General features: G+C 47.7%; 1 protein-coding gene across 6 annotated transcripts in view; it reads left to right on the top strand.

The window, feature by feature from the left end:
* Window positions 1-12,419, top strand: part of ARHGAP32 (Rho GTPase activating protein 32) — a 206,828-nt gene extending 194,409 nt beyond the window's left edge. For 3 of the 6 annotated variants that reach the window (XM_070365290.1, XM_070365289.1, XM_070365294.1), the window contains 3 exons: window positions 1,210-2,085; window positions 2,755-3,728; window positions 4,931-12,417. In XM_070365290.1, the coding sequence (XP_070221391.1) occupies window positions 1,210-2,085; window positions 2,755-3,728; window positions 4,931-7,189 (4,109 nt within the window). In that variant the 3' untranslated portion in view covers window positions 7,190-12,417. Of the gene's footprint in view, window positions 1-1,209; window positions 2,086-2,754; window positions 3,729-4,930 lie in introns of all 6 variants that reach the window. The other 3 variants (XM_070365291.1, XM_070365292.1, XM_070365293.1) reach the window with 2 other exon arrangements.
* The last annotated feature ends 1,284 nt before the right edge of the window (window positions 12,420-13,703 follow it).

Genomic DNA, 13,703 nt, shown 5'->3' with positions numbered 1-13,703 from the left:
GCTGACCTGGAAGGAGGCAGAACTTCTTTGACAAAAACAGGTAGCAGCAGATAGGACTTCCCCACATCAAGACTGGATTGTGGGGGAGGATAGGGAAGAAGGCTTTGTTGCAGAAATGATTGAGAGCTGCATTGATTTCCTCCAGACTTCTCTTAATCCGTTGGTTTTCAAATTGTGCTCTTTTGAAGTTTCCCGGAGGTGTCCTCCTCCTGGTCAACTTTCTCATCCTCATTTATAACTTCTAACCGCCAGGTCCTCATTGACCCATGGCTGTACTTGGGATTCAACAAATCCCTGCCTTTCATGTCAGTGGGGTGTCTGCCATCTTCCTGATTTTCCAGGATTTTCCATTTCACTGCAGTTGAGAGTGGTTCTCAAAATAGTGCAGTGGACTGGCTAAGTGCTTATAGTAAGGTGAAAATAAAATTTGAGTAGGGATTAATTTTATAAGTGGTCAACACATTAGTGGATGTATTTGTGTTAAGACAATGTCTCTTTATGGTACTTCGTCACTATGGCTCATCACTGTAACAGAATAATGAGAATGAGATAGAGGACTTCTCTTACCAGTTGGATGTTTAGTAATATCATAAAATAAGGTAATACTATCACCACTCTTAAGGCTTCTGCCTGACAAGCTTAAAGCCTGTTCTTGTTGAAGAAAAAAAATAAAATTATTTTTAAATATCTGAAAGGGATATATTACTAAATATAAAATTATACTTTACTAAATATAAATACTTTTTTTGAGAAGTTCAGTTTTGGGTATGAGGATATTTCCCCACAAAAACAAAAGAATAAAGCAAAAAAAAAAAAAAAAAAAAGGCCCTCTTTCTATTGCCTATCTGAAGTACCGTTTAAAGTGAGTAGTTGTACCTCACAAGTCATGTGTGAAGTCAGTGATAAAACAAGACAAAAAGAAGTGAAAAACTTGCCCAAAGTCACAAGAGTCCATGTTGCAATAGTAATAGAATCTAAGAGTTCCAAGTCCTCTTTCTTGTGGAAACCATCCAGTGCATCCTGCCTCCAATGGTACCAAGTGAATCTGTTATTGAGCGTTTGCTTTGGGGGTTCCATCTGTGCTCCCCAAGAGATGGTTGCGTTTCCTTCCTGTATGTAGCGCATCTCTGCTGTACTAAGTGGCTGACTCATAGGGCACTGTGTGTCCTGGGACATTCATATTCTGACACTGCTACCTATTTTTGCCAGGTGACTCCAAGCTGTTCCGACCCAGAAGACCCAGATCTAGCAGTGATGCCCTGAGCGCCTCGTTTAATGGCGAGATGCTGGGGAACCGCTGCAACTCCTATGACAACCTGCCCCACGACAACGGAAGCGAGGAGGAAGTTGGGCTGTTGCACATTCCGGCTCTCGTGTCTCCGCACTCGGCTGAGGACGTTGACTTGAGCCCACCAGACATCGGAGTAGCCAGCCTGGATTTTGATCCGATGTCATTTCAGTGCAGTCCTCCTAAGCCTGAATCAGAATGTCTGGAGAGCGGGGCTTCCTTCTTAGACTCCTTGGGCTACTCCAAGGATAAACAGAGTACCGATAAGAAGGATATGGAAACAGGCGGTAGCCAGTCACAGACTCCAGGAAGCACTGCAAGTTCTGAACCTGTGTCTCCTCTTCAGGAGAAGCTGAGTCCATTCTTCACCCTGGACTTGAGCCCCACTGAAGAGAAAGCATCGAAGCCATCCTCGTTCACCGAAAAGGTTGTCTATGCTTTTTCTCCAAAGATCGGACGGAAGATAAGCAAATCACCCTCTCTGAACATATCCGAGCCCATTTCAGTGACCCTTCCCGCCCGGGTGTCAGAAGTCATCAGCCCCGTCGCAACCACGGCAGCTCAGAACGCACCTTCTGCAGCCTGGAACAAAAGTAGCGAAGAAAGTGATGTCATAAATAGATCCCCCACCCAGGTAGTAAAGAGAAAAGCAAACGAGAGAGAGGCCCAGGAAGGGTGTGAGTGTGAAGCCCAGCCCCCGGACCAGGGGGCTGCCGCAGACGTAGGCTCACCAGGGAAGGAGGAGCCTGCCTCAAGCAGTCAGAGTAAGGCTGTGCCTTCTGGACAGACTCAGACAGGTACCATTTGTTTTCCTCCATTCTTGCTTTAAGCTAAGAGGGACCTTCCACCAACTGTGCCTTTTAGGAGAGAAGTTTATGCCACAGCTAGCCTTTTGTCAAAGAGAATGTTTTTTCTAGGTGGTGCTGATGGCTCAAAGCCCTAAATTAAAGTCAACCAAAACATCCCCCAAAGGGCCAGCGGTCCTACTTCAGATCTTGATAAAGTCCCCTTGTCCAATCAGAATTCCTGGATAATTTTTGCACAGCTTCATAGCTCTTGATTCTGTTTTCTCTTCTGATAAAATTATCTATATTATAGCCTTACACATTAACTAGCCAGCCTACACCATCAAATGTAAAAAGTATTCTTAATAACATTCTGCAAGCACTTGAAGCTTGTTTTCTAAGCAATCTTTCCTGAGCCGGATGAGGGACTGGCTCCCTGCCTCACCCATCTCTGTAGCAACCCAGGAGGAGATTGCAGTCTTAAACACTCTGGTTTAGTTTTCCTTCTGAACCAGATGTGTTTTCTGCAGTGTTTGCATGTGGGATAGAAGATTGCGGATGGCCATTTTGAAATATGGAAGGCACTTTTTTTTTTAGTGATCAAATAGGGGAATGTTTGGCTTTCCATGTAGGATAACACAAGCTACCTTTTCACTTTCTTTTTTCCTAATTTCCCCCCAGGAACAGACACACATGACCCCCCTCAGGATTCCGTTCCTGTAAGCTCAGTCTCTCTTATCCCACCGCCACCGCCTCCGAAAAACGCGGCACGCCTGCTGGCGCTGGCGTTGGCAGAGTCTGCACAGCAGGCCTCCACCCAGCCACTGAAGAGACCAGGCACATCCCCGGCTGCCTGTGCACACTGTGGGGACGCGGCGGTGTCTGCTGCCGAGGACAGACCGCCTGCTCCCTACTCTAGCGTTACTCTCGAGAAAGCCTATTTCCAAACCGACAGGCCAGCAGAGCAGCCCCACCTCCAGAACAAGGGCCCTGGGCATGGTGACCAGCCAGTGCCAGACACAGCAGCTGCCGGGGACTATACCCATTCCAGCACCACTGACTCCACGGGGCAGTCCCCCCCGGCAGACTTACCAGGCGATCAGCCACATCGAATCTATTTATCTGGGGACCCAGAGAAGGCCAGAGTCACTTCCGTTCCCTTGGCAGACTCAAAGTCTGATGATCTCATCACTTTCCCTGAAGACCAGTCTGTGAGGACCAGTGTGCCGACCGTCTCCTTTGTGGACCACGATCAGCTCCATTTCTACAGTGGAGATGAGCCTCCTTCTTACCTTGGTGCAAGCATGGATAAGCCCCATCACCCTTCAGAACTTGCAGACAGAAGTCCTGCCCCTTCTCATTTGCCTAGGGACAAAATCTGCCCTCCTTCCGAGTCCCCTGAAGAGAACACCAGCACAGCCCCCCTGGCATACATGACGCATGCTCCAGCAGCAGCCATAGCAAGTGCCAGCGAAGCCAGCTGGGACGTGGCGGAACAGCCCAGCGCAGTGGAGTATGTAACCGCCACCCTTCAGCGTGCTCAACGAGCCAGCCGTCCCCTACCCCTACCTCCTTCCCAGAGACCTGCAGAGCAGCCCCCAGTCCTGGGGCAGGTACAGACCACAGCCAGTATAGGACTAACCAATCCCCATAAGGTAAGAAGTGGGGTGGGTCATTGGCATGCAGTGTTTTTCCAAAGGTGTGCCACTCTCCATCAGTGTGTGCCGTTACTATGAGTGAGATCTGACATCTCTTTTTAAGTCCTATGGCCTATTTCCATGAAACACTTCCTGGTTGAGATTGGGATCTGCCTTTATCTTGATGCTGGCTTTTCTCTGAAAAAGGAGCAGCTTCTCCATGGCTGTGGTTTAACTATACCCTCTCCCTCTACAAAGAGATTATAAGCTCAGGAGTCCACCTGGCCATTGGCTGTCAGAGTTGTGGGGTTTTCCCAGCTCCCTCACTGACTCATTGTGACTCTGGGCAAGTTGTCCAACCATCTCTGCCAGGTTTTCACATGTGCATGACCAAAGTGCTGTAGTCTCAGGACATTTGGAAGACTTTATGTCTTACCAACTTTCTAGAAATATCAGAAATGACAGCGTCTTAGGACTTTTTGTTTTTTCAGCATTAGCCATCAGATTGTTAAATAGTCAAGCACCTATTTTGATGAGAGAATGTTATATGCAGACTGTGAAGTTTTTTTGTCGTCGCCTTGGACTAAAAGGACTTCACCATCTAGTCCTCTATGGAAGATGCTATTTCCAGCCACTTGTTTGTCAAGGGCAGTATGTGTGCAGCCTTGCAGTGAGAACCATGTTTGTCCTCTGATGCCACAGACACACTGGAGTGGGAGGGAGAGGCGGAGGCTGTGTTGAACGCCACCTGGACATGTCCCTTCCTGTCCCTCCCTGGCCTGGGGGCTGAAAACTGCCCACTGGGTAGTGGGTGTCACTTCAAAACACTCTTCAGGTAGAATTAGCACTGCTTGTTTAACAGAATGTTCTTGGTGTTGAGACTGAGCTGCACAGATAGACCGGGCATGTGGTTTCAAGCCTAGTGGTCTTTTAAGCAAACCAGATCTGTCATGGTCCACTCCATCTCTTGAAAACCCATCCTAAATGAGAACAGCTCTCCAAAGATGGGCTGGCTGCCACACCAGGTGGCCAAACAGGCCTGCCTTCTTTTCCCTACAGTGGACAAGTAGGCCTCTGCCCTGTCCAGCACCTCTGCAAAGCTTGGGAAATTTCCAGCTGCTGCCCACATGGCCTCAGCTTGTGAGTTATGAATTCAGTAATGTTTGATTCCGTAGAGAGAAGCATAAAAAAACACTCACAGTACTATCATCTTTCAACAGGTTCAAGGAGCAGTTCCGGCTCCGGAGAGGCCGCCTGAACCCAGGGGCATGGGTGACCCTGCACCTGTCCTGGTTGGGGATGGCGGGGCCGCTGCACAGTGCCCAGCCTCCGCTCCAGCTCCCCAGCCCGTCCTTCCTGAAAAGGTGCGGGAAGGCGCCAGGGCACCCGCGCTGCACCTGCGTGCCGAGTCTGTGCCCGCGCACGCTTCCTGTGGCTTCCCCACCCCGGCGCCCCCCACCAGGACCATGGAGAGCAGACTGGCCAGGGCCCTCCACTCGGGCAGCGCCGACGGGGCGGGCAGCGCCGGGTACCACTCCTTCGTTGCCGCTGCCTCCGCGGAAGAGGCCTTGCCTTTGCCCCTCCCTGTCCCACAAGCCAAGCACGGCCCTCTTAAGACTGCTTACCCCACGTTCACCAGGCCCGACCTCACCACGGAGCCCTTCGGTCCAGAAAACTGTCTGCATTTCAGTATGACCCCAAACTGCCAGTTCCGCCCCCAGAGCGTGCCACCCCATCACGGGAAAGCAGAGCCACACCCAGTGTATGCATCCAGGTCGGAGCCACCAGCCTCCACAGGCCCCCGGTACAACACGTACGTGGCCCCGGGGAGAAGCGTGTCTGGACACCACCCGAAGCTGTGTAGCCGGGCAGAGTATGTGTCCTCACTGAGCTCGTCCGTCAGGGGTGGCTGCTACCCCGAGGACATGCCGCCGTACCCCACCATCCGCCGGGTGCAGTCTCTGCACGCGCCTCCGTCCTCCATGATCCGCTCTGTCCCCATCTCTAGGACAGAGGTGCCCCCAGATGAGGAGCCCGCCTACTGCCCACGACCCCTGTACCAGTATAAGCCATATCAGTCATCCCAGGCCCGCTCGGACTACCACGTCACTCAGCTGCAGCCTTACTTCGAGAATGGCCGGGTGCACTACCGGTACAGCCCCTACGCCAGCTCGGCCGGTTCCTACTACAGCCCCGACGGCGCTCTGTGCGACGTGGACGCCTACGGCACGGTGCAGCTGCGGCCCCTGCACCGCCTGCCCGGCCGCGACCTGGCCTTCCTCGCCCCGCGGCTGCAGGGCAAGAATGTGTACGCGTTCGCCGGGGGTGCGGCCTCGCGCCCCCGGCCCAGTGTGGCCAGCTACTTCCCGGCCAATGACCACAACGTGGTCCACATGCCCCCGGTGGCCGACGCGAAGCACGCATACGCCTCGTGGGACCTGGAGGACCTGGAGAAATACCGCCTGCAGTCCATCCGCAGGGAGAGCCGTGCGCGGCAGAAGGCCAAGGGGCCCGTCGTGTCCCAGTACGACAACATGAGCCCGGCCGGCGCACCGGACGACCTGGGCGGCATCTATGTCATCCACTTGCGCAGCAAGTCGGATCCTGGGAAAACTGGACTCCTCTCGGTGGCCGAGGGCAAGGAGGGGCGGCACCCAGCCAAGGCCCTGAGCCCCGAGGGGGAGGACCGCTTCTACCGGAAGCACGCAGAGCCGGAGCTGGAGCGCGCACCCCACCACCAGGGCGGGTACGGCAATGGGCAGCCGGAGAAGCCGTGCCTCCCCCAGAAGCAGAGCAGCATCAGGAACCGAAAGCTGCACGACACGGGCTGCAGCCTCCCCGAGCATAGGCCGCATCAGGAAGCAAGCCATAGGCAGCTGTGTGACCCGAAGAACGGGCCCCCTTTCCCCCAGGGAGCTGGCCCGCTAGACTACGGGCCCAAAGGGCTTCCAGACCCTGCCGAGCCTGTCAGCTACCTTAACTCTGGAGGGAAATACGTGCCGTCAGGGCCGGAGTCTTTAAGACCGAGCCACAAAGAGGTGCGGCTCCCCAAGGAGCTGGAGCGGCCCCGGGCCCGGCAGCCTCCGGCTGCAGAGAAGCACCCCAGAGACTGCTACAAGGAGGAGGAGCACCTGTCGCAGTCCGCGCTCCCGCCCCCTAAGCCAGAGAGGAGTCACAGCCTCAAACTGCACCACCCTCAGAGCGCGGACAGGGACCCCGGCGTGCTGTACCACTACCACACCCACGGCAAGCGCCCGGGCCGGGGGACTGCCGGGCCGCAGTACGATAACCTGGAGGGCTACCACTCCCCGCCCCAGCACCAGCGAGGGGGCTTCGGAGCAGCAGCAATGGGCCCGTACATGCCCCCCGGCTTCCCCCATCCCCAGAGCAGGACATACGCCACAGCTCTGGGGCAGGGCGCCTTCCTGCCCACAGAGCTGGCCTTGCAGCCTCCTGAAACGCAGGTCCATGCAGAATGAGCCCCGGGAGCAATAGAGTTGACGCAGCCTCTGCTGGACAGTGGACTGTTCTATTTTTTTCAGTAACCAAAAAAAAAAAAAAAAGCTACAAACCGCCCCCCCAACCACCACATTAAAAAAATAAGAAGAAGAAAAATCACCATCTTTTTCCCTCTTCCCAGCTTCATCACCACCTCTTCCACCTACAGACTGTTGTCATTTTTGTCATTTAAAGATTTGAACGATTGTGAAGCACTGTGTTGAAAATCTAGTAATTTGTTACAGACCGTACTTGCCACATAGGGCTGATTTGTAAGAGCCTGAGGACTGCCTTTAATGGAATTTGAGTTTGACCTCGTCCTTCCTAGCGTTTGCTGCGTCCTTCAGAGCAGCTGACACTTACTTCTTGAAGGTCTTGTGTGCCCTGTCCTGTCCTGTCCCCACTTGCTTTCCCAGTAGCCACGGCCTTGCCCAGAGGGTCACCTGTTTTCTTTGTCAGGTCATACCCCCTGTCTTAGAAGGGGCTGTGTATTAAATTAGAGTGGGGAGAAACTTCTCCCTGAGCCTTCACATAAGACTATTATTGGATATTTAACAAATTATAGCCCCCAAAAAGGAATAAGCATTTAATAGTCATTACAAAATGTCAGACCCATTAGATCCAGGCTGAACCATGCTCTTCTCCTGGTTGCTCCACACACTTCAGTGAACAGGCTTATCCCACTGCAGAGGGGTTTCTAAGTTACAATTAAAGAAACTTCTTAGGTGGAAGTCTGTGACCTTCGTTAGCACCAGAAAACTACATCAGTGGTTCTAAGCTGCTGCCTGTCTTCAGTTCTTTTTTTTTCTCAATAGTATTTGATAAATTGTGATCCTAGTGAAGCATTTCACACTATTTGTTTTCCTAAAGCAGGTTTTTTTTCCCCCTCATTTAAAAAACAATGAAAAACCAGCATGGTTTGCCTGGATAAACACACATAATGTCACATGATTGTAAATTTGCATATTAATTAGTTTCTAAACCAGGTGTCCTGGGAATTCTTACAGTAGCTACAGGTTATTATTATCCGTTAGTAAACTGAGTGTTCCTGCAATAACACTTAGCACAGCCCATTTGACCTGCTGGAATTCTGGGCAGCAACCCTTAAGGTCCCAAGGAATTACCGTGTTGTGTCTTCCCTCTGTCCCTGGGTGATTGCAGTCTGAACTGTAATTGCCATCCACACCAGCATTTCAGGTTTAGTCTTCACAACACTGCAGACATGTTAAACATGTTCCATACCCAGGACTTTCTTTTGAAAGTTTGCATTCCATTCTCTCAACCCACCCCACCACGAACGCCAGACCAGAAGGCAGTCCTGTATTTATAAAATGAGTTGAGATAATCATGTCATTCCATAACTCTTAATAATACTTGATTTTTATACATTCACATGTTTTAAATGCTCAAGTTTGTAGAAGACACTAGGAGAATTCCATTCCATTTCCTGGATGGTTGCTGCTCTGGCTTTTTAAAACTTGGAACTAACGTTTATTTAGAGCAAAGAAAAATCTTTTAAGAGGCTAAATTGATGCTGCTATTATTGCTGTGAAATTGTATAAAGATTAGGATTCATGCCAGTTTTTTTAAACCTAAAAAATCATGTGATTGCATTTTAAGGGTTTATATTTAGAAAAAGAAAATAAAGTTTTAAGAGCAACACATTTACTTATTAATATATGTGGAAATACTCTGTTAGGTGTTCTTTTGTTCCCCCGGAATTGATCGAAGAGATTCAATAAAGATCATGGAGGAAATCCTGAAATTATAGAAAAGGTCTGTGAAATTCAGGCCTCAGTACAGACCCACCTGGTCTGTAGTCACAGTGCTAGGGAGCCTGATAGGATACTTCCTTTTAGCACACACATCAGGAGCTCCGTGCAGGAATTTGCTCTTTGGTGAATATACAGCACTAATTTTTTTTTTTCCAACCATTACCATCTTTTTGTCAGTAGGCGACCAATGGCCGCTTTGAAGGAAGACAAGCCGTCTGAGCTCTCACAGGCAGCCCAGAGATTAGAGAGAGGAGCTGGTGTGGCCCCGAGACACAGATGGCTTTAGGAGCTGAGAGCCTAGAAAGATGTGGCTGAAGTCTGTGCAGTGTTCATATCTGTGGATTGGTCACACACACTGTTTACTCCTGAAACTAAGGTCTATTTTATAAACACTAAGGTTAATTCTTTAAAGCGGTTACTTTATTAATGTCCTATGAGTTTGGAAATATCAGGTACATATTTTGAATACAGAAAAATGACTCAAATTCCTGGTGAAAGTGTGAAACATGAACTCTGCAGTCTAGCGCTGTCTCACGAGTGTAGATGCAGCCTTAACTTTGGGTGCAGAGTTCCTGAGGGGCTTCGCGTGCATCCTTCCCTTCCTGGTTATCGCGGGTAGACGGCAGGTCACCGCGAGCCAGCTTACCTCAGCACAGCCACCTTGTTGGTATATGACGTCGCAGATTGAGCAACCAAGTGTCAGCACTTTTACACTTTGACATGGAGCCTACCATCAAGTAAACGGAGCTGCCTTACTTGTGAAACCCAGAATTTTAATTCTGTTGGTATTTTCACAGCCATGTCTCCAGATTTTATCCTTTTTTGGCAAAATTCTGATGCCACAGCTTGGTTTGATTGAAATAAATATTCCCTGGATGTCTCGTCAGGGACTCTGCTGACAGCCCCAGAGATGCCGCCTCCTTTCAGTAGATTTCATCTGAGCCTTATCGACAGCTCACCATCTTCAGTTCCCTTCTAAAAACATGAAAGTCCTTGGGACGGTCCCAAAGACAAGGCCTGCACATTTATATAATGGCAAAGCATTTTTTAAAAGGGTCGGGTTGAAATAGCTAGGAATGATCCTGTAAAGAAGAGGGACCATTAATGTGAGCGGAGATAGACTAGGTCATTACCACACCTGAAGCAGCAATAGATGTATACAGTGTAAATTTGAAATCCGCCCTTTAGTTTAAAAAAAAGGAGCCTGCGAAGTCCATTTATCTGTTTCCAGCCCCGTCAGTCACCCATCCAATATGTTGGCAGAGTATCGTCTGAGCAGTGTGTGTAAGGAGTAATCATGAAAGCAAAAAGTATGTCAGAAAGTTACTTCCAAATGGTTAGAGGCATGTGACTTTTAGTACTGTGTGTTAACGGAATGTCAGGAATGGTATATTTTAACTGTGTGCAAGATAATGTCGGTGTGCACAGAGGGTCTTTTTTTCCTTTTTTGATTAGTGCTGTTAGTGTTCAAAGAATAAAAATGGTTGTTTTACAGTTTAGATTCCAAGATAGCAAAATCTGATTTTTCAACCATGACCTGCATGAGAGAAGCATCCTAGGAAGTCTTAGCTCATACTTCTGAGTTCTTAACTTTAATTTATATAGTGTTTTTTTTATGTTTTAATATTTTTGTGAACTGGTGTAAATTGTTGATGCATATAAGCTTGTGTATTTTTGTAAATAGTTTGTGATTTATTTCTTGACTCATATGTAAATATTTAGAGTCTCATTTCTTCAAAGCTTATTTGAAGCTGAGTTGTGGGTTTGGGGTTTTGTTCGTTTGTTCCTTTGTTTGTTTTGGTTGGGGTGGGGGGTGGGGAGAGAAGGGATTTTGTATTCTGATAATCCAGACGGAGATATCTTGTGGTTTAAAGCAAATGTCCCACTGAAAGCAATTCAAATATCAAGAAAATTATTTCAGGTTAAAACACACTTCCTGTGTACGTGTTTGCTTTCTAAACCTAATGTGAGTTATAACAAAGTAGATGGTAATCAGGGGTAATCGGGGCTATTCTGGCCAAAAGATGAGTGTTTGTATGACACAAATTCTTATACCAAAAAGGTACTTTATTTGAGGGAAGGGGTTTAATATCTCCTGTCAGTTTTTCCCCAGGGCAGACAGTCTCTTTGGAACTGCAGACCTTGGCCTGCGCTGCAGGGTCTGAGCAGACCTGCTGCTGGTCAGGCTGCCTGCAGGCATCTGTGCACTGGGCTGCCTTGGGGCTCCTAAGCTTAGGGTGCACAGGAGGGTGAACTAGCTTCTTAGGGTTCTCCAGAAGGGGGTTCTGTATACAGCCATATTTCTCAAGATTTCCACAAAGCATCCTGTGTACTTTGTGGAGTGAAATGACCAGACAAGAATCTCCTACACCTGTTTCCAGCTGGTGTGTGCGTAAAGATGAAGCATTCCAATGTGTCAAATGCTGTCAGTCACCCAGCTGCCAGATGGGGGTCCAGACGCATTCCTGTGCCAAAGTTCTCAAACGCTTCTATATCAACCAGAAAATTTTGAAGGAAAAAACAAACCCAGTAGCAAGCTATTGAAATTCTAGTTTTCCTACTAGGAATGATAAATTACAAATCACTCTTCATCCTAAAATATTAGGGCCTGTCACTTTTTTGCCAGTCATACAGAAGGAAAGTCACCTGTTGCATACAGGTGACCCTGGCGTCCCCACCATGTTCTGTCTACCTGCTACCACACTGCAGACCGGAAGCAAGGTGTGACATCTGCTTCCAGTAAACACGCCCAGCCTGAACACATGTTCCCATGGAGACTGCTGCTCAGAGGGGATAAAAGACATAGATGACATCTCCACTGGGTCTTCCACTGTCCTTAATTTTCTGAAGTTCTCATTTCCATACCAACTATTATCAAAAGTCCTTCATGCTGATGAAAATAGAGTACCCTCCTCTTAAAATGTATATTTACTTATCACTGAGAAATCAGTGGTAAATACATTGGTGGTGTTTGAAATTTTCTTCTGTGGTTCTACGGGAAAAGGGCACACTATAGTAATATTGACTCCTTGTTGCATTAAAACTTCGAGTACCTGCAACCACCTGAAATAAGACATTTTAGTTGCCATGTTTCTCACATAATTGCATAATTAAGAATGTGTATCTTAAAAAGAAAATTGAGATTTGTTATTTTAAATATTTAATTATAGTATTTTCAGAGTATATTTCAAGCCACAAACTTCTTTTGCTGTTAGTATACCTAAGGACTCATCATTTACACCTGTGGATCACTGTCCCATAAGATAGTGATGTGGTCAGGACACACTGAGATAAAAAGTGTTTGCTTCTACGCATACCAAATGTTCTGTCATGCCAGTCTATACATAAAAGAGTCCTATCACGGTCTTGTAGTTTTTTTTTTATTTCCTAAATCCTCCTTTCTGACGTTACTTCCTGCCACTGTCTACATGCTACCTGTCAGACTTCCTCTAAATAACCATTCAAAATAAATAAGCTTGTCAAAATGGTGAGCAAAATTCTGAAAGATTGGGGCTTTGCATCATCTGTATTTCATTACCTAGAGCCTCTGATTCTTTTCTCCTAATAAGGTACTTGGGTAGCCAGGTTTCGGAAGATGAGATTATTGTGTAAGATGCTTAGAAGGGAGAATAAAACAGACTTAAGAGTTCTCCCTACATTTGACCTTTTGTGAGAACGCAATATGATTAGACACAATGGCATTTTCCACGCTAACAGCTCCGCAGAGAGGAATGCTAACCCACAGAAGACATCCAGCTCCTCCATGAACTCAGGGGGAAGAGAGAAAGGAGTGCCAGGCACATAAAACTTAAGTTGTCACACAGCCATTCAGTTAATGCCCTTTTTCCCGTTTCCTAAAAACATCTTGCAAAACATCCTGAGAGTTCTCAGTCACATGTTCATGCTTTAAACTGGGCAGATACTTCTCAAACTTTAGACTCCGTATAAATCAGCTGGAGGGCAGTTAAATGTAAGACTCCTTAGGCAACCACCAGACAGTCTGGTGGGTCTGGGGTTGGACCCAGGAATCTACAGTTTTGCCACCATTGGCTGATTCTAGCACAGGTGGTGCAGACGTACTTGACAGCAGATGGAATGGGCCCCTGTCAGAGGGAAACCGGTTCTAGTTTCTAGAGCTTTGCCACTTTTTCTCATTCACACCATGGTTCCCCATCTCTTTAGTGATTCCAGAAGTTTATCATTAATTTCTCTATCCCTGTGAATAAATATTAAGCCCAGGTTCAATTATTTATAGCAATGAAAGATAGAAAAATTAGGTCTAATTGACCTGACAAGCAATACAGAAAAAAAAGCATTCTCTAAAACTGGTAAGATGCTCATGACTGATTATAACACTGTCTCCTATTATACACCTACATGGTCAAGGTCTGTACCATTGCCTCCCATTATACACTTACACAGGCAGGGTCTATACCATTGTCTCCTATCATACGGTTACGTAGTCAAGTCTCAGTTGTGAAACATTCAAGCTGTTAGGAAGTGCAGTTCATGCGTATTGCTATTCACACAGTCAACTCAAATACTGTATTAAGGGATAACAGAAATAACACTTTGAACCAAGTGATCTGCCTGCCTTTCTCATCAAAACATGTACAAGAACTACCAGCACATAAGTCACATACTTGACTCTTCGGTTTTGTGTATTTTATCAACTGCGGGCAATAGTACAGAAGTGTTTCGAACAGCCCATGGTGCCACT

Source organism: Bos mutus, chromosome 29 (genome assembly GCF_027580195.1).
Source record: "Bos mutus isolate GX-2022 chromosome 29, NWIPB_WYAK_1.1, whole genome shotgun sequence".
NCBI lineage: Eukaryota > Metazoa > Chordata > Mammalia > Artiodactyla > Bovidae > Bos > Bos mutus.
The sequence above is the reverse complement of the archived record's forward strand: the minus strand, read 5'-3'. Positions and strand labels throughout refer to the sequence as shown.